At 49.1% G+C, this 27716-nt stretch overlaps 1 protein-coding gene across 3 annotated transcripts; it reads left to right on the top strand.

Moving 5' to 3' along the window:
- The first annotated feature begins 444 nt into the window (after nucleotides 1-444).
- Nucleotides 445-24332, top strand: LG15H14orf93 (linkage group 15 C14orf93 homolog). Of its 3 annotated transcripts, none has more exons than XM_048517506.1 (7): nucleotides 445-492; nucleotides 11618-12172; nucleotides 14200-14457; nucleotides 15226-15287; nucleotides 16525-16628; nucleotides 17403-17515; nucleotides 23498-24332. In XM_048517506.1, exons 2-7 carry the CDS (start codon nucleotides 11756-11758, stop codon nucleotides 23897-23899), a joined length of 1356 nt encoding a protein of 451 aa, XP_048373463.1. In that variant the 5' UTR covers nucleotides 445-492; nucleotides 11618-11755; the 3' UTR covers nucleotides 23900-24332. The 3 variants fall into 3 exon arrangements, with proteins under 3 accessions (XP_048373463.1, XP_048373462.1, XP_048373461.1); XM_048517505.1 differs by having other exon boundaries at nucleotides 11618-12271; nucleotides 14275-14457; XM_048517504.1 differs by having other exon boundaries at nucleotides 11618-12271.
- The last annotated feature ends 3384 nt before the right edge of the window (nucleotides 24333-27716 follow it).

The raw sequence follows: 27716 nt of genomic DNA, 5'->3' as shown, positions 1-27716 counted from the left end.
TGCTTAAGCTTTTAAAAAAAAAAACAACTGCAATGAGAATAAATAAGGAGGAAGACCAAGATGGGGGCATTGAAGGCAGAAAGGGGACCAGGCTGCGATTGCACAAGTCACTTAAGCTGACAGAGATAAGAGTTTGTAGGAACAGACTGAAGAAGGTACAGAAGGAGAGGAGGAAGGATAAGGAGCATCAAAACCGAAAACAGCATGAATGTACAAGCAAAAGGATAGGAACGGGGCAACGTATACAAAGGACGGAAGAGCAACCTGACCGTGCAGAGGAGGAGGAATTGGCAGTGCCCAGCCGGTCTAGGTGTCCCCTGTGGGGGCCCTGCTCAGGAATGCGTGTGCAGCTTTGGCGTGTGTCTGTGTGCGTGCAGCAGACTGGCCAATCAGGGCAGGAGGGGGGAGTATGGGGGTGTGGCGGTTGGCAGCAGGGTGCATATCCTTCCCCTCTTGCACACACAGGAATACAAAGAGCAGCACGACCTTCCAGTATCCTTTTCCCAGGGTCGAATGGAATGGGGGGGGGGGAGAAATCTGGGGATGGCAAAGCGGGGGAGCGGAACAGGAGGAATCCCAGCGCTCTCTTGTTTGTTTTGGCCTTTCCAGGGAAATATACGACTGTATACAAAGAAAGGGTTGTATGTGACAGAATTGGGGCGGGGGGGAAAGGGGGAGAATCGAGATACGCTTTGGCAAGAAGATCTGCACATGGAAATGCAGCATAGAGGCTGATGTCAATAGATACAGTGAAAATGAGGCAGGCGTGAATATACGTTGAAATGATGGGTCAGCGTACAATTGTATCTGGCCTTCAGAAGTATACCTAATTAACCAGATTTACCTGCACATTAATGAGTATTAATTTGTCTGATTCTCAGGTTGGGTTTTTAAAGACCGGACGAGAATGTTTGACATTTCGTTTGCGGCTAAAGTGGCGTTTTCTAATTGGAATTGTATACGAATCGAGAGTGGTTGTTATTCCAGGTTGCTGAGTCCCGAATAAGGCTGTGCTCCTCTATGTGTGCTCCTGCAATTATGTTTGAAGGGGTTTATGAAGCGGAATGTATTTTTAAAAGATGGCAGAAGATGGAGTTATCCCAATTATACTTTCATAGAAGTATGCGTCGAACATGATCCGGCACTTCGGAGGGCGTAATGTATGCATTTGCAAGGGAAATTGATACACCTTTTCTTATCTCCATTTAATCTCGATTTTGTTTGAACAAGGGTGGTTAGAGAGTTGCAGATATTTGTTCAATACCCCCCGGGGATGTCTGTTCTGTGTTAACATGCACGAATCATCCTTTTCCTCACACAGTCAAGGAGAGAGGACTCAAGAGTGGCAGGTGGGCAGTAAATTTCTTCCATCCCAATTTTCCCTCCTGCATTAGCTGGCACTTAAGAGTTAAGAGAAACGGTTTTACTGCAGTTTTACAATTCATCCGAAAAAATGCATATTTGGTAGGGCAGCTGAATTACAAGAGCACACGTTGAAGTTCAGACTTTTAAATCAGAGGATGTGTACTATTTTGTGGCTTAGGATTGGATCTGGACTTGAGGAAGTGAGCTATTTAAAGCCAATAGATATATAAAATGGCAGGAAACGATCCTGAAATATAAATGTGCCGTGACCCAAATGAACCATAATGACAGTGGGTTTAGGTTGCATCCAAGCAAGCACCTGTACAGCTAATGGCATTAACGTACCAATAGCTCTAATATTCAATATACATACACTTAAACAAGTAACTATAAGCTCTTATACTGTATAACAAACAATATCTACACAGGCTTGTTACTGTGTGATAATTTACACAAAGAAACATAAACCAAATAGCCCCTCTACAAAGAGTTCACGTTTACCCCTTGCAGGTTTTGTAGAGGGACTGTTTGGTTTTTATTTATAATTGTTTGAGTACGTATATTGAATATTAGGCTCATTCCGCACCTGCAGAATAATGCACTTTCAAACTGCTTTCAGTGCTCTTTGAAGCTGTGCGGAGTGGCAAAATCCACTAGCAAGCAGTTGTGAAAGTGGTTTGAAAACGCATTATTTTGCGTGTCCGGAAGGTGCCTTTGAGACATTGGGACATTGATGACCCAAATGAAAGCATGCTGGCTTTTTTGGTGGTATATTGAGAAAGGAAGGCTGCCGATTCACAAGTGTCAAACTCGTGGCCCTCCAGATGTTATGGACTACAGTTCCCATCATCCCCTGCCAGCATCATGCTGGCAGGGGATGATGAACTATGATCCTGCTTATCTGGAGGGCGTGGACTAGGTGAATACTGGAGATTCCAGTTATGAGCGTTTGTGGGGGGGGGGGAAATTTTAATTGTGAAGGACAGTCCTTATTGGTACTATAGTGTGAGTGAGACCTTGGGGCAGGACAGCCATTTTAAGCACTGGGTTACAGCCCTTGCCCGTTTTGGTCAGTCGTTTATTGGCTTGAGGTGACTTCTAGCCCCTCAGGAAATGTGGTGGGGGCAAGATGATAACATGTGGGGGGGTCTAGTCTTTTGTGCTTTAAACAAATGGATGGCGTGACAGAGAAGGCCACTTTGGGTTAATGTCGCCTGCAGTGGGCAGCTGCCTGACTGGGCTGCTGAGGCGGCCATGAAAACGCGCCTGGCCTCGCACACCGCCCTCAAGAGCCCCCTTCTCCTCCGCGTTTCACTCTTGCGCCCGCCCTCTTCTCAGCCCCTGGCCAAGGCGGGACAGCTGGCAGCCAATCGGCGGCCTCGGGCTCCCGCGCGGCGGCCAATCGGCGCGCCGCATAGGAGGCCGCGGCCCGTTCTCTTTGTACACGGCGGCGGCGCTCGCGCCTCTCCCCCCCCCCCTCCCGCGCTGTACACGCGCGATGGAACGCCGAAGCCAGCCGCGTTCTAAACCGTTGAGCCCCGGGACGGAAAGCACGTGTGAATGCTAGCATTGTACACGCTTGCGGGCGCGGGATGTAACAATGCGAGCCAGGAATTTCTTGCGGGGGAATCGGACCCATAACTCGGAGAGGGAGCGTTTTCTCCACCTCCAGCTCCCATTTTCGTTGCTTTGGATCGATGAACGGGTAGTTGCTAGCAAGATTACGAAAAGCTTTGCATAGAGCTGGGTTAAAGATAAAAGCCCAGATAAGTTCCTTTGCAGGTTCAGAGGTGCAAAATAAAACAAAAAAAGCAACCCTGGGTTAAAGATAAAAGCCCTGATTGTAGGCACAGAAGGAAAAGAGTGAAAGTAAGAAGGAAATAGAAAGTGGTAGAAAGTGAGAGAAAGTGAGAGAAAGAGAGAGAAAGAGAAAAAGGAAATGATTTTAGATTTACCAGAAGGTTATTTCTTCCTTCTCCTTCTAGTATTTGTAGGGAAATAATGGAGAGAAAAAGATTCTGGCAGAAATACAGCTTAAAGTCATTTCACAGAATCATGAAAAAGTGTCTTTGTTAAGAAAAAGCATTCAATGTTCCTGCATTCCAGAAAAAAAAAGATACTTTTTTAATGCTTGTGTGCGGAAATTAGAAGGCCCGCCATGAACCAATAATATCTTCCCAACTAAAAAGCACAGGACTTCCGAAAATAGAAAAAAATAGGAAAATAAAGCATTTAAATGATTATTCTCAACTCGAAGTATACTTATATGTAACTTAAGCTAAAAGTTTTCTTGAAGATATTTTTAGTATTAAGAATTCATTGCCTCAGAAATAGCAAAAAAGGTACTTTGCTTTCCAAAACAGCCCCTGTTGTCTCTTCCCACATTCCAAAGAAGAGATACTTTTACCAGCAAATGAGCTGAGAAAGTGTGTGTAGAGGAAAATAACTGACCAAGCAGAATTAAAGCCAAAGAAAGAGAGTCAAGCCATGTGAGAAACTATATTCTTAAGAAGTATGCTACTTTAACATAATGTAGCTCTGCATTCGATTAACAACAATGATGGGAATACTGGAAAGCGTCATGAATTGATTACACAGGGTTTGAGCTTTGCAACATTTATGATGCATCAGCTGTCTTTATCCTATAAGAACTGTGACTTTTGTATACTCAGGGCGACTCCTCTGATTCTAAAACAGACCCTCTGAGGGTCCGAAATAAAAATGATTTATTTAATAAGTCCTTGTCGGCTTAAGCTTATTAGCTAACTATTAGTAAACACGTTACTCTGTGGTAACATGATCAGTTTCTTTGCAGGTTCAGGTGTGCAAAATGCAGGCCACCATTGCATGACTTTTGCATTTTGAGAAAATGTGCAATGAACAGCCTTTAGATCCTCTGAAGATGCCAGCTGCAGATGCACGTGAAACGTCAGGAGAGAATGCTGCTAGAACGCGGCCATACAGTCCGGAAACCACACAACACCCCAGAACAGCCTTTAGTTCTCTATTGGCAAGACACTGGAAATATATAGATGGTTAAGAATAGGGCAGTGGTGGCGAACCTATGGCATGGGTGCCAGAGGTGGCACTCAGAGCCCTCTCTGTGGGCACACGCAAACAGAGTCGCCCCCCTCCCTCACACATCTAGGCTGGCCTGGGCCACTGGGATCAATTATTAGCATTAAACCTAAGACCTACTTTTGGGGAAGCAGTGTAGGTAGGTAACCCTGTTAAGCGCTGTTAAACTCCACTGATTTTCATGTGAAGAATTAAAGCACAATCCTTTACCTGGGAGTAAGCTCGGATGCTGTCAATAGGGCTTGCTTCTGAGTAGGGTCGTGATTCACCCATTGGAAGAGTTGCACGGTTGCTTCAAAGCAAAGCCACCGACTACCACCAAGCTTACTCCTGAGTAACGCATGCCTCAGAGCCAACTGTTTTTTCAAAACTAAAACCTCAGCATTCAGGTTAAATTGCCGTGTTGACACTTTGCAATAAATAAGTGGGTTTTGGGTTGCAATTTAGGCACTCTGTCTCGAAAAGGTTCGCCATCACTGGAATAGGGTGACAGATGTGTTAAAACAGATTAAAATGTACACCGCGAGGAGGGATAAAAAACTTCTACATTCAAAGTGTCCTGCAGTTTATGACACCATAAATTTACAGTGAACCCAAATGGCAAACTCCCTTCTGCCTGGAATGGTGGGCTCTGAGGGACCCGCATTCAGAACCGAGGCTTGGGATTTTCATACCCTTTCCAAAGTTTCAACCCGTTCCCTACCCTGTTTCCCCGAATATAAGACATCCCCTGAAAATAAGACGTAGCAGAGGTTTTGCTGAAGTGTGAAATATAAGGCATCCCCCGAAAGTAAGACGTAGCAAAGTTTTTGTTTGGAAGCATGCCCGACGAACAGAACACAGAACAATAAGACATCCCCTGAAAATAAGACGTAGCAGAGGTTTTGCTGAAGTGTGAAATATAAGGCATCCCCCGAAAGTAAGACGTAGCAAAGTTTTTGTTTGGAAGCATGCCCGACGAACAGAACACAGAACAATAAGACATCCCCTGAAAATAAGACATAGTAGAGGTTTTGCTGAAGTGTGAAATATAAGGCATCCCCCGAAAGTAAGACAGTAACAAAGATTTTTTACTGTTTGGAAGCATTGCCCGGCGAACAGAACACAGAACATAATAAGACATCCCCTGAAAATAAGACATACAGCATCTTTGGGAGCAAAATTAATATAAGACACTGTCTTGTTTTCGGGGAAACACGGTGTAGTCGACCCACGTGGTCAGCGTAAGAACGAGACGAGACGCGGAGATAACATCTGGTGGAGAATGCATAGCCAACGGCGGCGAGCCCGGAGGTCCGTGTTCATGGCGGAGTACCTCGGCGTGATGCTGGTTCCTGGCACGCTTTTATTGTTATTCTATCTGGAAAATGTAGGAGAGGAGGAGGACGGGGGGGAGTTCCGGGATGCGGGAGGTCGGGAGATCATCATGTAATGCATGATCTCACCTGGCACAATACGTGCTTGGAGAGGAAAGGGCGTAAGCGTCTGAGCCTAATCCTCACCTGAGGAGGCAAGACCATTGTCCCTGCGCCCGATGAATTGAGCCAGATAGTTCATGACCCGTGACTCATAGGAGGGATATGAGAATTAGAGTCTTGTTGCAGTGCGACCAGAAGGCCGTAGTTCCGTTGGTGTGCTTACGTTCTACGCAGTGCTGCTGGATCAGCAGTGCATTACTACATCTCCTCCTTTTTTACAGTATTTAGAAAAGGGGGACGAGAAACTGCTCAGAGGCTGATTTAAAGGGGCTGGCTTGCCTCCCTCCTTGCCGTCCTGGTCAAGCTGACTGAGCTGCTTGTGTAACATTAGGAGAACTTGGTTCGCTTGGGGTAAAAGAAGGGAAATTCGAGGGAGGGCTTCTTACACCACGTTACAGGCAATATTAGACACACATTGAGCGAAACAAGATCGTCGATAGCGAGGCACACACAAAGATTAAACCAATGCAGAGCTGTACAGCTAGCACTCCAACCATCCTCCCGGCAGCTCAGCTCCAGAGGGCTGACCACCAATGGGGCAAAACATCATACTTCAGATTAGATACAACTTCTTGCAGCTCACGTACTTTCATATGAATCAACTGGGAATTAGTCAGAAAAGATTAAAACAACACATATTATGTACATTCTCACAACCTTGAGTAGTAGTATGTAATAACAATAAAGTAATCAATAAGCGGCCACGCATTGTCTAGGGTAAACGCGCTTAAACATCGAAGTTCTTGCTGCTTTCGGAGGCCAGGGCATCCAGAGCGGTGGAGGTAGAGTTGATGGACTTCAAGGGCACAGGCCAGCCGGCCAATAGTCTTAGGATTGTAGGCAGCGAGTCCGGCGACTCCCACTAGGGAAGCTGGGAGGTGAGATCTAACTCCGCTTCGGGAGAGGGCGACAGCGTCGCTCCGACAGGAGGGGTCGAAAGGCAGAGCCGAGCGGCGACGGCGGGCGTCCGGGCTCCCCGGGTGGAGCCTGGGGTAGAACGATGGTGAGGCTGCACTGAGGCAACAAAGAGTTCCGGCAGGAGTCAAGCGGGAATGTAATTAACGTTCTCTCCCCGCAGGTCCAGAACCAGCCCCTGGGGAGCAGGATGTTTCCCAACACGGGGAATGTCCTCCATGTGTGTGCAGTTCCAATTAGCCTAGCCGATGAATGGGCCCGGGTCGGGTCCCCGTGTGGCTGCGCCGGTGATGCTGGCGCAGGTGGTAGGTTTGTGGGTAGCGACAGTCTTGGTGACAAGGGAGAGAGCGCCAGCCGGGAGGGTTTGGACGACGGGTCCCCAGTCGGCGCTCATAGAGTATCTGATGGATGAGGCATTCATGAAGGGGCTTAGCCCAGACTCCGCTAGGAAGTCTCCGGGTGCTTTGCAGACGGGGAGCAGGCAGGAGCTTAGCAGGCTCCCGACTCCTAGAGTACTGGCCCAGGCAGAAAGATGAGACGTTAGCAGCGGCAGCAAACTGCTCCCAGATGTTGGTCTGGTGGCTTCGTCAGGGGGTGGCCGATGGCGATCGGCAGGAGGCAGCAGAGCAGGCAAAGGATGGTGGCCGCCGAGTTGGCGGTGATGATCGCAAAGAGAGCGGCACAGAGGTTCTCGGGTGTCTCGGGGTGGTCTTGCTGGCGCAGCAGCTCTAGGGCTTGGCTGGTGGTCGCCTTGACGTCTCCCCAGGTCATTCGGGTCTTTGGGCGTTGGCGACGGCGTCCCTGTTGAGACCGCTGGGCGGGATCCTTTAGAGAGATGTGTTCCATCTCCGGGATGGGGTTGGTTTCCTCCTGGCGCCATTCCATGGGTTGGCCTGTCATGGCGAATCGGAGTCCACAGGGACCTGTAGGAAGAGGGACTGAAACACACCCCCTTTCCCAGGTTATGGGGGGGGGGCCGGGTCCCGCCAGGCTCAGTTCCAGAGCGGATGGCGGGAGATCGGGATCAGGTTTTTGTTTGAGTTGGGGTTTAGAGTTAGAATTAAATATAAGAAGGCTTGTTTTGCAGCCTATGAAGGTTGCTTTTAATGCAATCCTCCTGGGGGCCGCCTACTCCTCTTTCTTTAGTTGTTTGACAGGGAGGGCAGGAGGTAGGCGACCCTGGTGGGAATTGGCTTCAGAGCGTCATCAGGGTGCGTCAAGGCGAGGGTCCGAGCCTCGAGGGGGGAGGGAACAGGCGGGTCCTGGGGGGATTGTGGGTATGCATGCTTAATCAGCAACACAAAGGGGGCTTTGGAAGCGCCTTTTTGGGGGGATGGGTGCATACGGGGAATGAAGCGATCAGGCGATTAGAGGCAGATTCCTCGCACACACAAAGGAAAAAGAGGGGGGGGGTTCTTTGCAAGGGAGTTGCACTTACCGTGACCTTGGTGGCTAATGCAGGAAGGCTGGAGTGGCGCGAAATTTGTGATCGAATTATCTCTGGGAGATGCTGCCCGCCGAAACCACTCGGCCAAGCATCTTAGAAGTGATGATAGTGCTATAATGCCATCATCACTGGAGGCGCCCAAACTGGTTTGTGGGTGAATTTGGTGCGGCAGCCTCCTTTTTTAAACTGGGGCCCGTCCTGGCAGTGCTGCGGTATCAGGACGGGCCCAGATTTTAATCCAGGGAGGGCCAGTCAGCCAATTGGCCCTCCCGCCTCTACTGGTCGAAAAACAGAAAGAGAAGAGGAGGGGAGAGGGAAACAGTTTTCTTACGGAAATCAGAAAGTAATTTTCGGAAGGCACGATTGGGATCAATGATCTGTGACGGCTTTACCCATCCCAGACCAGAGTCGTTTTAACCTGACTCATGAGGTCCCTTCCCCAGAGATTGACATGGATTTCTAAAATGATGGGGCGTACTGTGAGCTTTCGCTCGAGTCCTGGTCTGTTGACCGTGAGCGTGCGGTTGCTCCGTCTCGCGGTTTTTCTCCCCCACCCCAGATGTGCGGGCAAGCCTCGGTCGGCCACTGGTCGGGCCACCGGCTGCTCTGATGACGGTAACATCAGCGCCGGTGTCCACCAGGCCCTTGAACTTACATCCTTCTATGGCGAGCTCCAGGTATGGGCGGGAGCTCCCGATAGGCGTCTCCACCGCTGCGACGGTGGTGTAGGCTGCGCCATGTTGGCTGCTGGGGCTTGTAGCCTTTATTGGGTCGGCAGCGGGCAGCGCATGGGGCAAGAGAATCAACTGAGCGTAGCTGGTCTCGCAGGCAACTCCTGTGGGATGTTTGTCCAGACTTGGGAGATGGATGGGTCCTTGGTGCGTGGAGTCAATCACTCCGGGGACGATGAACAGTCCCTGTTCAGCGGCAGAGGCCCGGCAGCACCAGCCCACAGTCCCGGTAGGGATGGGCTGCGTCATACTGGGCCAAATGGGGCGACAAAAGGACCTCGTGGGGAACTTAAAGGAGATGGGCTGGAGTGCATGCTTGAGCGAGATGCCACGAGAGGGGGGTGGTTTTGGCAGGGGCCTTGGTGTTTGGGTCTGCTCTAGTATTCTCCTCCTTGGTCCTGGGCTGGGGAGACGCCCGGGCGGGAGTTTCCCGACGGGCAGTCGCTTCTCCAGTGGAAGCCTTTCTGGCAACGTGGGCACCGGGTTTTAGGTGGCCTTCTCCTCCTGGGGGAGGACCCTCCTCCATCGGGGTTGTAGGCCCCCCCACCGGGCTGCCTACACTCCCTTCGGAAGTGTCCGGGTCTGCCGCAGTTAAAGCAGTCATCCTGAGGCTGCCTCCCGCCAGTGGAGAGTGCTGCGGCGAGGAGGCTAGCTTGGTGGGCGGAGGATCCGATGTCCTGGCAAGCCTTAAGCATGTCGCCAGTTCAGGATTTTTGCCCAGGCCCGTGATTGCCCTGGCGGCACTCCGTGGAGGCGTTCTCTTTATGCGAGGCGCATGAGGAGCTCGTTCTGGGCCTCTTCGCTATCTACCTGCCTCTTGGCGCTTCCTGGAGCCTGTTCACAAACTCGGCATAGGGCTCTTGGGGTTTTTGCCGGATGGAGGAGAAACTCTGGAGTTAGCTGGCCGGCATTGGGGACTTTGATAAAGGGCCTATAGGCGCACTCAGAGGCGACCGTAAGGGTGGCCTCAGGCAGGACAATCTGATCGTTGGGGTTGGCGAAAGCATCGAAACCGTAAAGCTGAGCGGCTGTGTAGGCGCCGCCGAGGCGGCTCTGCTGATGCATTGCTGGCGGAACTCGCTTTCCCAGATCACAAATTGTGCTGGGCTCAGGAGCATGCGAAAGGTGGTTTTCCAGGCGTCCAGAACCATTAGGTGATTCCTCGCGATTGCCTCCAGCATGCCTCTCACGTAGGGGCTAGTGATTCCTACGTCTGCGCATCGCTTTGCGGAGCTCAGTGAGGATGTTATAGCTTAAAGGGCGGTACTCGCCAACCCGCCGAAGGACGCCACCCTCCCCCCCCCCCCCCTCGAGTATCTGTGAAGTGGGACGGGGCACAATGCAAGAATCTCGGCATCGTCTTCCGTCATGGTTTCTTTCTTCTTCATATCTTGGCTAATACGTTCTGCGAGAGTTTTTAAACCCGCTCCATTACGTGGCGCCTGGCGGAGGTGCAGTGGCTTCCGAAAATGAAGGCGGAGCAGGGGGGGGGCGGCTGAGCCGCGGGAGAGTTTGAAATGGGTGAAGGAGCAAGGGGGGCAGAAGGAGGACAGGCGTCCAATTTAGTGGATAGAGAAAATTCCGGGGTTGAAATTGAAGGTGAAAGATCGAAAGGAGGGCAGCCTACAGCAAGGGAGCCATAGGTCTGCAGGCTGATGGCGACAAAACATTGTCTCCACGTCAGTAGCAGCGACATCGGCGCGCGAGGCTCTGTGCGAAGAGTGCGCCCGATGTTTTCCCAGTCCTTAAGATTCAATGCCCCCCCCTCTGGGTACCATGGACACTGAGCTTCAATCTCCTCAACCAATTTGCGCAGCTCCCTTCTCTTTACGGGGACCCTGCCGCATTTCGCTAACGCTTTCAGTTCGTCAACGTGCTTGTCATAAGCCCTGCTTTTGCAAGCTCCCATACTCACCGGTGTTCCGTCGGACGAGAGAGTGTCCTAGGACGCGTATCTCTGGATGCGCCGATCCAGAGGACAGGCGATACCGAAACGGTGGTCCCTGGATGCGCCGATCCAGCGGACCCGATTTATCGCGCCCTTCCCCAGGCGACGGTGAGCAGGGTGGAGGTTCGAGGATTCCCGGGTTTCGGCACCAGCTTGTAGTCGACCCACGTGGTCAGCGTAAGAACGAGACGAGACGCGGAGATAACATCTGGTGGAGATCGCCAGCAGCGGGAGCCCGGAGGTCCGTGTTCCTAGCGAGTCTCCCGCGTGCTGGTTCCTGGCACCTTTTATTGTTATTCTATCGGGGGCGTGTAGGAGGGAGGACCGGGGGGAGTTCCGGGAGAGCGGGAGACGGGAGATCATCATGTGATGCATGATCTCACCTGGCTACGTGCGAAGAGGAGCGTAAGCGTCTGAGCCTAATCCTCACCTGGGGGCAAGACCATTGTCCCTGCGCCCGGTGATTGAGCCAGATAGTTCATGACCCGTGACTCATAGGGGGATGAGGAGTGGGGGTGCGGTGCGACCAGAAGGCCGTAGGTCCGTTGGTGTCCCAACGTTCTACTACGGTGCTGCTGGGTCAGCAGTGCATTACTACACACGGTAGTTGCACTTAGAAGAGCCTTTTTATTTTTCTTGACCGTATTTCCTTCAGCTTAGGCCGGGGGGGTCTGCTTCGTCGTCGTTGCCCCATGGGACCGAACCCCAAAGATTACGGCTCCAGCCCCTTTGGCCTTCTCCAAAAGCAGTGGCTGAGAAATTCCCAGAATCCCTCACTCCAGCCTGAGCCGCCATGTCGTTCAGCGCCACCATATTGTTCTCCCCTCCCAATGCCAAAGATGCCAAATGCTGTTGCTGCACCTGCAAGCAGGAACCCGGCGCTCCGCCGGCGGCCCCTGCGCCGCCTCCCTCCCCACCTCGCACCCCCATCACTGTCACGGGGACGGGGCTAGCGGTACAGTCTTCGGAGCAGCTCCTCCATGTCATCTACCAGCGGGTCGAGAAGGCCGTGGGCCTCGCGGAGACGTCTCTGAGCTTGGCCAAAGCCAACAACGAGGCCCTGAGGCGCCTCGAAGAGGAGATGGGGGCGCTGCGCCGGGAAATGGCCCCTCCGGTCAAAGCTAGCCCGCTGTGCCTTCCGGTGGAGCGGCGGGAAGAGAACGGGGAAGAGGAGGAACGAGAGACTGAGGGCTTCCAAAATGGCGTCCAGGTGGTCATAGAAGAGCTGAGGCAGCTGGGAGCCGCGGTTGGGCCACCTGGGCACTTGGGTTTCTCTCCCGTGCAGCTGGGAGCCGGGGGGCTTGGCGGGGTATGTAGGTAGAGGATTCGGAGCTTCTTTTGAAAAGTTCTTCCAGCCCCCCCCCCCCCCCCCCCACCGTGCAACCGCACACACAATCGCTGTATACCTCCGGTCAGGCACAGATGGCCTCATGAATATTTGATGGCCTCTGTTGCCTTCCCTGCCAAAGACCTGCTCAGGAGAGAGGCATTCTGGGAGTCACGCCAAGCTCTCCTTTGCTGTTGTGGCCTGCGGTTGAGGGGCCCTGGCATGAGCTTTAAAGAGTATGTGTGTATACGATCCCAAAGCTGGTACAGATGCAGGGCTGGAGTCGCCACTGATGATTAAGGGGCATTGGCAAAAACAGAGATCCGGGGAATGCAAGGTTAGCGGCGGAGCGTTTTCACGTGCGATATTAAAAGGCACCTTTGAGCTTCCTGTTTTATTTGGGGCAAGTGAATTCGGTCCGTGTAAGGGGGAAAAAAGCAGTTACGAAACATAATGGATGTCCTGGCCAATGCATGTTTTATGTTATCTTCACAATGCATGTTTTGTTGTTATCTTTACAGACCAGTTGAATTTTATAAAGTCTTCTATTTGTGACAGTGTGAACAGGAAGGAAACTATAAAGCAAGGATCCCCAATCTTTGGGACTATGACACAGGATGAGGGGGGCAACCACAAAATGTCAGAGTGAGCTTGGGCATAACTCGACTAGTAACACGTCAACATTTCAGGCAGAAAGTTCTGCTTAACAGGAGGCCTTTTGAGAGCCAGCGTGGCGTAGTGGTTAAGAGCAGGTGGATTCTAATCTGGAGAACCGGGTTTGATTCCCCACTCCTCCACCTGAGCGGCGGAGGCTTATCTGGTGAACCAGGTGTGTTTCCACACTCCTGCGTTCCTGCTGGGTGACCTTGGGCTAGTCACAGAACTCTCTCAGCCCCACCTGGCTCACAAAGTGTCTGTTGTGAGGGGGGAAGGGCAAGGAGATTGTAAGCCCCTTTGAGTCTCCCCTTTCCGCACATGCAGAATAATGCACTTTCAATCCACTTTCAAAGCATTTTGAAGCTGGATTTTATTGTGTGGAATAGCAAAATCCACTTGCAAACAGTTGTGAAAGTGGATTGAAAGTGCATTATTCTGCATGTGCGGAAGGGGCCCTACAGGAGAGAAAGGGGGGATATAAATCCAAACTCTTCTTTGTCTTTTTGTGGGGAGAGGAAGGGAAAGGAGCTTGTCAGCCACCTTGGGCCCCTTCCGCACAAGCAAAATAATGCGTTTTCAAACCACTTTCACAACTGTTTGCAAGTGGATTTTGCTATTCCGCACAGCTTCAAAGAGCACTAAAAGCAGTTTGAAAGTTCATTATTCTGCATGTGCAGAATGAGCCCTTGAGTCTCCTTACAGGAGAGAAAGGTCGGGTATAAATCCAAACTCCACTTCTTCTTTTAACATACACTTTATGAAGTGTAGATCCTGGTGCTGTGGTGATGGCTGCTGCCAAAACCATGTGGTGTTTTTTTTAAATCTGCACTGCCAGCCATGTCCCCAGTAGCCAATCAGAAGACCTGCTGGGGGGAAAGTCCTGCTTGACTCAGCCCAGTTTCTAATAACACTGACGGGCATCAGGAGCTGTGGTACCTGTGGGCCTTGTGTTAGGGTCCCTGCTAGCAGGCAACTTGAGACACAGAGGCTCATTCCGCACATGCAGAATAACGCACTTTCAAACTGCTTTCAGTGCTCTTTGAAGCTGTGTGGAATGACAAAATCCACTTGCAAACAGTTGTGAAAGTGGTTTGAAAACGCATTATTTTGTGTGTGCGGAAGGGGCTAGAGTGTCAGAACCCATGCCAGGGATAAGTGGCAGTTGGGGTGGGAAATAGCACTGGAGCTGGAAGGGGCCGGTGTTCGGGATTGAGAGCCACCACCCTGGGCTGTTCAAGTCTTTCCCTCTTCAGGTGACGGAAGAATCTCCCGTAGTAGATACCTCCACGCAGCGGGTCTGTGCTACACCCTCTTCTCCTGCCCCTCAGACAACTCTACCGCCCCTGGATGATTCTTCTCTTTCCTGCCCAGAGGTGTCTCCCAACAGCGCTACTCTAGAGGATGCTATGCACGGGGAGCCGCATTTTTCTTTTGGCTTTGCAAGCCTTCCTTGCAGAAGCCGAAGCATCGGGCAGAAGAACGCGAGGCGCAAGAGGGACTTGGTCCTTTCGGTGAGCTGACTTCTTTAACTGGCTGGCAGGGGAGATTCTGTTGAGGAAGGAGCTTAGCCCGGGATCAGGGCCTCTGCAAACCTGGGCACCGCAGTTCTGGGCATCGCTATTCAAGGAGGGTGTTTTTGATGAGCTGGAACGGAGGGCAAACAAAATGGTGAAAGGTCTGCAGTCCATGCCCTATGACAGTGGTGGCGAACCTTTGGCACTCCAGATGTTGTGGACTACAATTCCCATCAGCCCCTGCCAAAGGTTCGCCACCACGGCCCTACGAGGAGAGACTTAGGGAGCTGGGGATGTTTAGTTTGGTGAAGAGAAGGTGAAGAGGTGACAGGATAGCTATGATGTTTAGATATTTGAAGGGAGGTCATCTTGGTGAGGGAGCAAGCTTGTTTTCTGCTGCTCCAGAGACTAGGACCAGGAGTCACGGGATCGAGGTGAAGAAAAAGAGATTCCACCTAAACATCAGGAAAAACTTCCTGACAGTCAGGGCTGTTCGACAGTGGAATTCGCACTACCTCGGAGAGTGGTGGAGTCTCCTCCTTTGGAGGTTTTTAAAACAGAGGCTGGGCGGCCATCTGTCAGGAGTGCTTTGATTGTGTGTTCCTGCGTGGCAGGGGGTTGGACTTGATGGCCCTTGGGGGTCTCCTCCAACTCTATGAAATCTTTTATTTTAAATTATTTATTTCCAATTAATGTGCAGAGGAGTGCTGCTCTATGTGAATAGCTTTGGCTTGTCGAGTTGAGGTTGATCTTTTCCTTTTCCAGAAACTGGTGCATAACGTCCACAATCACATCACCAACGAAAAGAGGTTTGATGGCTCCGAGAGGTGAGTTTCAGTCGGGAGTCGTCTGTTTCTTCTTCTTCTTCTTCTTATTTATTAAATTTAGTATACCGCCCTATCCCCGAAGGGTTTCTGTACAGAATACCACTCTCTTGAATTTTAATTCTGTCTTTGCACCAAGGAACTCAGGGAGGCATACATGGTTTTCACCTTTCCATTTGAGCCTCAAAACAACCCTGTGGAGTAGGTTAAAGTAAGGAAATGAGAGGCCGATATCCTGATTCTGTATGCATTGTGGCTGAAATCTGACCATTACACCACACTGCCTCATAATAACTACTGAGAAGGCAGGATTTCAACAGGTGCACTCTCTTTCCTCATGTTGGGCATCAGCGGTAAGAGAACCTGCATGGATCATATTAACATAAGAACATAAGAACGAGCCTGCTGGATCAGACCAGAGTCCATCTAGACCAGCACTCTGCTACTTGCAGTGTCCCACCAGGTGCCTTTGGGAGCTCATGTGCAGGATGTGAAAGCAATGGCTTGCTGCTGCTGCTGCTCCCGCTCCCGAGCACCTGGTCTGCTCAGGCATTTGCAATCTCAGATCAAGGAGGATCAAGATTGGGAGCCATGATCCTCTTTGATCTGAGATTGCAAATGCCTTAACAGTCCAGGTGCTCGGGAGCAACAGCCGCAGAAGGCCATTGCTTTCACATCCTGCATGTGAGCTCCCAAAGGCACCTGGTGGGCCACTGCGAGTAGCAGAGAGCTGGACTAGATGGACTCTGGTCTGATCCAGCTGGCTTGTTCTTATGTTCTTACAAGCCCCACATAGAATGAAGGGGCCCTGAAGCGTCCAGGACAAAGAAAGGCATATAAATATATTTATAAATAAAATAAATTAAGGGGTAATAGCCACAGGAGCGTGCTTGTGTAGGGGATATATTCTGTTCTGTTTTGCAATGCTGGGAAACTTGAATCTAGCTTTCTTCCTTTCCCTAATTTAAAGCCTGATTGAACTATGATGTTTGGCTACGGCTGAAGCGCGTTCCCACGGGACTCCGTATTTGCATAGAGTCTTGTTTAAACTGGGTTGCTTGCTTGGGAAGGGCATCAGTCCAAGACCGAAGACCCACGGGAAAGTGCTTCTGCCTTGCCAACTTCACGTTTAAATCAAGCCCAACTCATTATAGCTGGCACGATTTCTTTGTTGGAGGGAATGGCCAGAATATGTCAGGTGTTCCAGCGTTCACTTCTGCTTTCCCTCCCTCCCTTATAGCATTAAATCTTCATGGAATATCTCTGTGGTGAAATTCTTGCTGGAGAAACTGAAGCATGAATTGGTATCAAATCACCACAATTATACAGACAAAGAGCTAAAAGGTAAGATGGGGATGAATAAAAGAAACTTCCTACATGGTATTTCTGGATGTTATTTCTACAGCGTATCCAAAGCAGAAACATTTCCATTCTTCTTTACCCACTTGCCAAAGCAATTTTTCCAGTCCTTTCTTTTTATAAAAGGCATTTTGGCTAGAATTGAAATAAACATAGTTTTTGGAAAAGGTTTATCTGGTTTTGAAAACAAACATTTGAGTGTGTGAACTCTGGAATCTGTTGATAATATGTGTGTTTTGTGTGTGTTTATTTATTATTTACTATTATTTAGGAGCAGCAGTGGCGTAGGAAGTTAAGTGCTCGTGTATCTAATCTGGAGGAACCGGGTTTGATTCTCTGCTCTGCCACATGAGCTGTGGAGGTTTATCTGGTGGAATTCAGATTAGCCTGTGCACTCCAACACATGAAGCCAGCTGGGTGACCTTGGGCTAGTCGCAGTTCTTCAGAGCTCTCTCAGCCCCACCCCCCTCACAGGGTGTTTGTTGTGAGGGGGGAAGGGAAAGGAGTTTGTAAGCCCCTTTGAGTCTCCTTACAGGAGAGAAAGGGGGGATATAAATCTAAACTTCTTCATCATCATCATCATCATCATCATCATCATAAGCACTTATTGCAGGCTGGAACTTGGGTGTCTCAGATCCTGGTCCAACACTTTTACCACCACACCACGTTGGCTTTGGAGTGTTCAGCATTCTCAGGCTATTAATCTGCCCCTTGTTTTGATCTCCTATCTGTGTGGCCTCCTCACCTTTTGTGTTCTAGGAGCCTGCGTGGCCTACTTTCTGACCAAGCGACGGGAGTACAGGAACTCTCTCAACCCTTTCAAAGGCCTCAAGGAGAAGGAGGAGAAGAAATTACGCAGCAGACGCTACCGGGTAAGGCAGAAGTGCACCACTTAATAACTTCAAGGGCCACTCCGGCGCTATTGCTAATTCAAGAGGGTCAGGCTGCAGCGTGAACTGCGCAAAAGCACGTTTGCAACATTTTTAATTCAAATACATATGTGCATCCATTTGATTTCGGGATATTTGTAAACAAACAAAGCAACCATAAAAATTCACACTGCGGTGTATGAGGACGCGGCATCAGTATTCTCGCTCACACACCTCTCTGTTCGACGGATGAAGCTATAGGCTGCATCCAGAATCGCAGATTAAAGAAAAGTATACACAAACCCAGCTTGTTCCTTAGTTTTCCTGTCTCCATCCTCCCATCCGGGGAATTGCAACTCGGTCTTAACTTCAGCTAAGGAGACGGTTGCTTAACTCTTGGAGGTCACTTAGAATTACAACTGATCTCTGGAAGACAGAGATTCGTTCCCCTGGCTGCCTCAAAGGATGTCGTTATGCCCTTCTGAGGTCCGCCCAAAATCTCCAGGAATTTCTCAACACAGAGCTGGCGATCCCAGTTATGCATAGTATACAAAGATAGGTGTATGGGGTTAACTTGCTGTTCTCTGACTTGGGTAATAAGCCTGAATTAAGGATTCTAGTTAAGTAGGGAGGAAGATAATGCCGGTTAACCTGTATTTATACATCAGTGGTTACTGAAGTTGTGGTTTCATTGTGATTCTCAGTGCAAGAGCATTAGGGAAAGGCAGGAGGTGCATATGAGACCAGCAGCAATATGGATCCCTACATGTTTTTTTTTCCCTTATCCTCATCTGAAAGCAGCCACGGGCACTAAGCAGTGTCAGCATTCAGAAAACCATGCTGTTGAGAGATGCTACAACTCTACACATTGTTGTTGTTTTTTAAATTGAAAATGTCTTACAACTTCACACTTTACAGTGTATATAGGTTAGGTCCAATGTCTCATTCCTGTGTCACTGTCGTGCTTGATTGGGTGTTTTGGGTTTTTTGGGCTGTGCGACCGTGGTGTGGTCGTTTTTGCTTCTAACGTTTTGCCCGCATCTGTGGCTGGCATCTTCAGAGCACAGAGAGAAATATGTCTTGTTACAACATGCCTCTGAAGAAGGCAGCCGTAGATGCGGGCACAATATTGGTAGCAAAAACTATCGGTTGATTCTGGCTGGGAAAGCCTTTGGCAAAACGTTGCCACCCATGTTTTCCTAAACAGCCCCATGTGCCTTGCCTGGCTTGGATTGAGATTCTTGAAGAAGGGGCTTCAGCCTTCTCCCCACTGAATGACCTGGGGTGGGGTGCTACTTGGCATAGAATCATAGAGTTGGAAGAGACCCCAAGGGCCGTCAAGTCCAACCCCCTGCCATGCAGGAACACACAATCAAAACACTCCTGACAGAGGACCATCCAGCCTCTGTTGAAAAACCTCCAAAGAAGGAGACTCCAGCACTCTCTGAGACAATGAATTCCACTGTCAAATAGCCCTGACAGAAAATTCTTCCTAATGTTTAGGTGGAATCTCATTTCCTTCACCTTCAACCCATTACTCTGTGTCCTAGTCTCTGGCCCCTTCTGCACATGCAGAATAATGCACATTAATCCACTTTCACAAATGTTTGCAAGTGCATTTGCTGTTCTGCACAGTAAAATCCAGCTTCAAAGTGCATTGAAAGTGGATTGAATGTGTATTATTCTGCATGTGTGAAAGGGGCCTCTGAGGCAGCAGAAAACAAGCTTGCTACCTTTTGGGGGGGGGGAGCTGAAAGCCTACAGGAGACTAATTAAGGAGATCAGTTACTCTAGAGAAAATGGCAGCTTTGTAGAGTGGACTGTACTGCGCTATGCCCCCTGGAGGGCCCTCCCCAAATCCTGCCCTGGCTCTATTCTCAGACCTCCAAGACTTTCCTATTCCAGTTGGCAATCCTAGCCGTGCAGAGGTGGGATCCAGCAGGTTCTCACCAGTTCCCGAGAGTGGGTTACTAATTATTTGTGTGTGCCGAGAGGGGGTTACTAATTGGGTCTGCTTTTCCGTTAGAAATTCCATTAGGTCCACAAATCATAAAGTCCTGTTGTTTCCTATGTGGCTGGTTAGCGAAGGTAGAAAACGGGATAATTCTCCCTGTTGGGCTGTTTTAAAAAAAACATGTTTTAGCAATATGGTAAAGTTCCTTGTTTCAGGAAAGTATCCTTCTTTTGATTTCTAGAAACAAAATTAAGTATTTGAAAGTATTAAGCATTTGACAGGCAGTCAATTAGAGGAGAAGTAGTTGTTTCTGTTGGCAGTAGACGATAGGACTTGCTATAATGAGTTTAAATTATGGACAGAAAGATACCAGCTGGAAATTAGGAACTTTTTTTTTACAGTAAGAGTTTTTTACAGTAACAGAGAAATTATTAATGCCCCGCCCCCAGAATGCCTGGGCCACGTCCCTGTTGTGCCCCGCCCAGCCCCATTGGCGCTACGCCACTGTTTGAATCCCACCACCATGGGAACCTGTTACTAAAATGGTTGGATCCCACCACTGTAGCCGTGCCTTGAACCACTTGTGACGAGAAGACCGTTCCAAGAATCACTGCCCGGGCTCAGCCCCACCCCCTTCCTACCTCGTGCTGACCTGCACTGTTTTAAAAGCCAAAGCAATCTTGGCGCAGTGCAGCCTGGGGTGGCTGCAGAGAGGCAGGCAACGGCAAACGAACTCTATTCATCTCTTGCCTTGAAAACCTGATGGGATTTGGCTGTGACTTGGCTGAACTTTGCATATACTTGTCCCCTTTTATTGAACGGGATTTCCTTTCAACTAAGCATTCATTGCTTTGCCGCTTTAAAGGCATTGCTGGCCAAGGGTCCTGCCCATTGTGCTTAAAGCTTTATTAACGTTTCCCCGCCATTTCAATAAGCCGCCCTCTTCCCTTGGCACATTCTGCTCTTCCCTTTTCTCGCCTTTGTCCTAAACCGACGCTCCCCTGCAGCTTCTTAAAGGCCTGACATGCTATATCGATGGCCCATGACGGCAGGAGCTGCAGCTCTCTCTTTCAGTCTGAGGATTTATTTGAACATGCTAATTAAATAAATAAATCACCATTCAGCGTCTGCCTTCGGCTGGAGAAAAGTTCAGCTCGGTTTAGTCACTTGCTTCCAAAAAAAACAAAACAAAACATGCAGTGGGGTTGTACCAGAAAGCTGCAGTCCGGAACCTTTATACAGGCCGGTCCTCTGCACATTTACTTGTCTGTTTAATCCTAAATAATTATGCATAGGATTGCGGCTGTAAGTGTAACCTCTATCTGTGGGTTCTGTGGGGCAGAACCTGGAATGAGTTTGCAACAACAAATTTTAAAAACAAAATGGTTTACTTTCTTAACACATAACATATAACATCAACATTTAACATCACACTTCAAGGTCCTGTTCAGGTTGCATTTTCAAGTCCTTCTAGTTACAGTCTTGTAATGCCAAGTCCATTTCTTCTTGCAAGTGGGTTGGATCCTGAAGACTCCAAGGGCTTGGTGAACAGGATTCAACATGGTGAAGGTTTCCAGGAGAACTCTCACCCATTACAACCACAGAAAGAAACCCTTAACAAGGTGTTAAGGGCTTATACAAATCAAGGCCCGAGTCTGGTAGCCTTGTCTCCTCCAAACTACATGAGGTCTGCTGCAGCCTCTTGCTGCTTTGAGTCTCCACCCCTTACTGGGTCAACCCATTCTGAGCATGGGGGTTACATAAGCAGTAATTGAATTTATCAGGGTTCTGTTCTAACGCTTTTATAATCAGGCTGTTTACGCACTTGTGGTGTGCCCCAAGGTGAGAGTACATTCCATTCGGATCAGATTTTCGGTCGCGCACTCGTTTTCCCTGCTTCAAAACTCACCATGCCCCAGATCAGACAGTCCCTGCAATTGTTAAGTGTGACTTTCCCCCTGCCTTTGCAGGGAAAGCGAAAGAGACAGCCATGCATTACTCTCTGTTCAGGTTTTCTCGCTCCTTCCCACCTTCCCCTACCCACCCAACAGCTCATCCAGCCACACTGTTCTTTTTGATTTTCTGGCTGCCGGTCTACCAATAATTCAATACACCAGTGAAATTGACACGGTCTATTGAATTATGGATAGACCAGATGGAACGCCCACAAAAGGTGTTCAGGAAAGGAAGTGGCGGGCGGGCAAAATGGCGGATAGGGTCGGCGTGGCTGGCAACACTTCACAGCTGGAAACTTCCCTTTTAAACGGAAAACCCACTGCGAAGCACCCAGCTGTGCCGCAAGCAGGAAGTTCACAAAAGCCCATCGAATCACATCCAGTTCAAATGGCAGTGGTGGAACGTCAAGTCACAGCTCACTAATGGCGACTCTGTAGGGTTTTTCCTCTAGTCTAGTTCAAATAAACATAAGAAAGAGTCTGCTGGATCAGACCAGAGTCCATCTAGTCCAGCACTCTGCTAGTCTGCCCACCAGGTGCCTTTGGGAGCACCTGGTCTGCTAAGACCTTTGCAATCTGAGATCAAGGAGGATCAAGATTGGGAGCCATAGATCGACTTCTCCTCCATAAAGCCTAGCTCATTCTGAAGTCAGACAGCCAGAATTCGAGTGTAATTAAAGTTTTACAGCTGAACACTAAAAACTCGATTATCACATATATTAATTATCCAGACTCAACTGCATTTTAATCTATATTTTATATGATGCAACCGATTGAATGTATTCAGCATCAGAAGAAGTCGTGAATTGGATTCACAGTGTGTGTGTGTGTGTGTGTTAATATAGGGCATGTATAATTTTTAAAAGAAATGTTAACTTAAATCAGTCTCTTCTCTATAAAACGGCTAGCAGTCCCTCATCAGAAGGTCTGATCAGAAGTCTGCTCCCAAGATCAATCACTCAAAGGCCTCTTCACAGATTGTGGAATCTACAGGCTGGGTCCAAAGTCCCCACCCTGATTACCACTCATATATTATTCACAGGCTAGCTTTGGTTTCCGTCTATGCAGTGCCTGATTTTGATTGTAACGGTTGTGCGCATGGAGAAGCAGCTTCAGTCTTCTCTTCTCTACCAGGTTCATGACTTGCAGACTCTCCTCCCCCCCTCTCTCTCTCTCTCACACTCACACACACACACACAAACACACACACACAGACTTTGTGGTTTTCCCCAGCCAATTCAATTCTGGGCTGTATCAATAGGAGTATAGTGTCTAGATCGAGGGATGTCATTGTACCTCTCTATTCTGCATTGGTTAGACCTCACCTGGAATATTGTGTACAGTTCTGGGCACCGCAATCCAAGAAGGATATGGAGAAGCTGGAACGGGTCCAGAGGAGGGCAACCAAAATGGTCAAAGGTCTGGAATCCATGCCCTGCGAGGAGAGACTTAGGGAGCTGGGGATGCTTAGTTTGATGAAGAGAAGGTCAAGAGGTGACATGTTAGCCATGTTTAGATATTTGAAGGGATGTCGTGATGGTGACAGTGGAATTCGTTGTCTTGGAGTGTGGTAGAGTCTCCTTGTTTGGAGGTTTTTAAACAGAGGCTGGATCAACATATGTCAGGAGTGCTTTGATTGTGTGTTCCTGCATGGCAGGGGGTTAGACTTGATAGACCCTTTGGGGTCTCTTCCTACTCTATGATTCTATGATTCCAAGTTAGTAACCCTGTGTCCCAGTTTTCCTCTGAACTGTTGTTGTTGGCTGTTCAGTTGGTGGTGCATTCCTGCACAGCAGGGGGTTGGAATGGATGTACCTTGTGGTCTCTTCCAACTCTATGATTCAGTCTCACTACAGACGGTAGACTACACAGGCCTGGGGTCAGGGGCCAGTTCTGTCATCCTCCAGGACAAATCAGCAAGAGCATATGAAGGCGGAACTGCCGGGGTGGGGAAGAGAGGTTCGGAAAGAGCAAAGCGGGACGCGACAGGACAGCCCAAGTGAGTAACTGCAGGGGTGGCATCCAACGTGGCATTCTTAGAATGACTAATTAGGCTTTCTCTTGTTTCGCTGCCAGCTTTTTGCAAATCGCTCGGGGGTGGCACGTCTGCTGGGGCGCGAGGAGCAGCGCCTGTGGCAAGGCGTCACCGAGGAGCTCATGTCGGACGAGGAGGACAGCCTGAGCGAGCCGGGGGTGTGGGTGGCTCGCCCCCCGCGGTTCCGCGCGGCTCCGCTCACCCAGCTCTGCTACCGGCTCGACGCCAACTCAAAGCACGGCACCAAAGCGAACCGGGTGTACGGGCCGCCCTCCGATCGCCTGCCCTCCACTGAAGTCCAACTTCTTCCCCTCCACCTTTACAACGCCCATTTTCAGGAGGAGGAAGCCCGGGCCGGCACTCCGCCTTGCCCGCCTGGCCACAAAGGTTTTTGCCCCGACCTCAGCTCCTTTGTGGAGATCAAGGTGGAAAAAGACGAGTGACCTCAGAGGGCAACCTAAGCTTAGCACAGCAGCCAAAACCAAGCAGAGAGCAGAGAGGTCATGGCTGGGAGAGATACTACAACTGCTCGAGGTAGGTCCTTTTTCAGGGTGGGGAGAGAAAGAAGAGTTCTACCACGCCCTAAATTGAGTTTGTGAAAGAAGAAACAGAAAAAGCAAAGAACTCTCCGCAGTAGTTGTAGTCATGGGAAACTCGCTCCAGCACGTCTACCTTGGGTCCTGGAGCACTACAGATCGGTCTGTTCCAGCCATCTCTAATGCGCACATATAAATTTCTGTTATAGAAGTTCTCAAAATCCTGGTACAAAGGGACAAAATCCAATTGCTCTTCTCTCTCTGTTGTATTACGACATTTCTCCATTTTCCAGTACCGCAAAAAGTCTCTATATATCCAGCAAAAGGTGAGAACACAATAGCCTACAGTCATGTCAGCACCCAACCAGTACTGGAGTTTCTTCAAAATCTTCAAGCAAAGGGCCCTTTATACATGGTTCCATTGTGGGTAAGATGATGAATCTGGCTGTGGGGATCGCCGGCGCCTCGCACGAAGTCGTTTTTCAGGCCGTACCGGGTCTGGCCGTGCGGTTAAGGAGGCATGCTGCCATTGACTCTAAGTTTCAGGGGTCTGCTTCATCGCACCGGTCCGACGGCAACTCCCTACTCTCTGCAGTAAAGGTGGGAGATTAGTATCTGGTGGGTCAAGAGGACAAGAATACATAGACAGACTTGATACACGCTAGAAGTCCTCATTTAACGACTGCAATTCGGAACAGTTGAACATGGAACTTGACAGAACTCCACGGCTACTCTCTGGAGCCTCCTTCAGTTCCCAGTACCCAAAGGTTGACAAAGGTTTGCTAAAGAGCAGGGAATTGTTTCCTGCTTAGCAGACCTGCTCTTGGGACTGCAGGGTGTAATAGAAGCCTGGGAAAGCTCTCGCTGGACGTCTTTAACGAGAGTGATGGGTTCAAAGGGGCAACATGAACGGTACTTAACAGAACTGATTCGTCGCCACCTCCTCCTACGTGTCTTTTTCTTGGCTTTTATTCCTTAAGACCTGAGAGGCAATGAAAGAACAAACAACTTGCCAGAGGGGAAGAGGAGCTTATTAAGGAGCTGAAATATATGTTTGTACTGGAGGGGGATATCCCTTGAAACAGAAGGCCTTTCTGTAATCGTACGTTTGCCTCTACCTTTCCTTTATTTTAGATTTCTACCCTGCCTTACCTGGGCAAAGCTGGGCTCAGGGTGGCGAACAACAATAATTTCATACAAAATAATAAAAGTAATACTATAAAATCCAATCTAACTGTCAAGGAGCAGCAGTGATGTAGTGGTTAAGAGCAGGTGTACTCTAATCTGGAGGAACCAGGTTTGATTCCCCGCTGTGCCGCCTGAGCTGTGGAGGCTTATCTGGGGAATTCAGATTAGCCTGTACACTCCAACACACACACCAGTTGGGTGACCTTGGGCTAGTCACAGTTCTTCTGAGCTCTCTCAGCCCCACCTACCTCACAGGGCGTTTGTTGTGAGGGGGTGGGGGGAAGAGAGTTTGTAAGCCCCTTTGAGTCTCCTATAGGAGAAAAAGGGGGGATATAACTCTTCTTCTTCTTCTTCTTCTTCTTCTTCTTCTTCTTCTTCTTCTTCTTCTTCCCTAATACAGTCTTAAACAGTAATGACAAATAGCATCGAATATTAGAACAGTCAAAGAATTGGTGTCATGTTTTTTTACATGCTGGGTTTAGATCACAGCAGCCTGTAGAGTAGAGCTTGGATCTGCTGATCTAGCATCCAGTTTCATACAATGATCAGCTACTTCGACAGTCGCTAAGTTAGGGCACTGAGGCCAAAGTCTTGAAAGCTGTCTCCTGCCACAGGCATTCATACAGCTACTACCTCTTTTGTCTAATAAGGTAAAGGTAGCCCACCCACCCCCGCCCCCCTGCAAGGACTTTGGTTCTCAGCCTGGGTAATGAAGTGTGCGGAGACAATAATCCCGCCGAGATCTACTGAGACAGGAGCGAAATGGGATGTCTTCTGAGCTATCACTGTCCTCTAGTGGCTTTGGAGGGTAGTGGAAATGGATGGGAGATTCTTGTATCAAGCTGAGCCAATATCTGTTACTGTATGTTTTTATCCTTTTCCCCCACCCCGAAAACCCAAAAGGGTAGAAGGGATCAGCATCATCTCCAACATACCCTTGCTATAACCATTTGTCCAGTAGTGCTTACCCCTTAGGGCTGTGTCTTAGTGCACATATGATAATTTGCTCTACTACATATTCTGAATCAACATCCATCTCTTCAGTTCTGTGTAATAACAATGGCAGAGATTGTTCAAATCACGGAATGTCCTGAAAGATCAGAGGAAGAATTTAGGCATGCACAAGTATTACCGGATTTGGGGAAATTGCTGCCTCCTGGAGAGGACTATCAAAAGCAATTAGATGTGATAGTTAAATGGAGCTTCCATGCACAGAGGGAGACTATCCCACAGGCTGGGCATAAAAACAGGCTGTCAACCGCTGGGACCTGACCACGTGGAAACTTGCTTTGCCTCTTGACATGGTCTGCTTTCATTTACAACAGCTCCAGTTTATAGCTTCTAGCCTAGAAAGTGCCCTGCATTAATTTAGACAACACAGCCTTTTAAAAGCTTGAATTTCTTTTCCCTGTCCAAGGTTTTACACAAAACATTGCAAAGCAAGAGGTTTTTTTAAAGCGTGCAGAGTTAACAAAAAAGCCTTTACTGCCCACTCTTCAGCAACTCTGAGAGGTAGGACGTTTATGTAACCTGTCCATTTTGCAAATAGCAAACCAACGCAAAGAAGCACCGACTTGCCTAAACGGTATTAATTCCGGAGGGGGCAGCTGTCACGGTAGTTTACCGTATCAACAATAAACAGGCGCTTTGCCACACTTTAAAGATGAACCCAAGCTCGTTCCAGCACCAGCTTCGGTGGCCTGCAGCCAGCTTCTTCAGATGACAGCCGTTGATCCTCTGCACAATGAGGATGAATTACGACGGCCTGGAGATCGAGGCCAGTGGGGGTGAACCTTCTGGGCTTGGCGTGTCAAAAATCTGGAAAATACCTGACTCGGCTCTGCTGGCTTGTTGCCCCTCCTGCCCCACAACGAAAGAGAAACAATTATTTGCATATTAATTTATTTTTAAAAATGTAGTCCAATACTGTGTGGGGTCTATGCCTATATGGAGATGTCAACTAATTACAGGCAGGACTCAAGCTTGGTAGAATAGCTGTTGGTGAATGCTGGCATGTTACCCAAAACATTGTGGCGGGTCACTTTGGTCACGTATGTCACAGGTTTGCCACCACTGGTCTAGGCAGTACTCCTGGACAGCTGATGCTTGGTCTGGCTTGTGTTCTTTAAGCCCCACCCCCACCTCGCTTCTTGTGGAGCTAGAATTTGAACCCAGCACTGCCTCTCCTCCCCCCCTTTCCTATTGCCTTTCATAATTCCCTCTGCTGGAGTTCCACCCAACGGCAACATTAAATACAACAGTGAGGAGAGGGACTTCTGCACAGATGTGGTTGATGACCTGCAGCGCCCAGATGTTATTTTCATCTTAAATCTTAACTTGATATTTTAAATCATAAGTTTTGATCTATTTATGTTGCATTACATTGTTTCATGAAAGGCTGGAAGCTGCCCGAAGCCTGAAAAGAAAGGGCAATATAAAAATCCCATAAATAAATAAATAAATAGCTCCCCAGCCAGCTTTGGATAATGGCTTTTGTTCTTCTGCTGCCCAGCAGATAATTTTTTGCAATGGTGTC

This window comes from Sphaerodactylus townsendi, linkage group LG15, assembly GCF_021028975.2.
Source record: "Sphaerodactylus townsendi isolate TG3544 linkage group LG15, MPM_Stown_v2.3, whole genome shotgun sequence".
In the NCBI taxonomy this organism is placed as follows: Eukaryota; Metazoa; Chordata; class Lepidosauria; order Squamata; family Sphaerodactylidae; genus Sphaerodactylus; species Sphaerodactylus townsendi.
The sequence above is the reverse complement of the archived record's forward strand: the minus strand, read 5'-3'. Positions and strand labels throughout refer to the sequence as shown.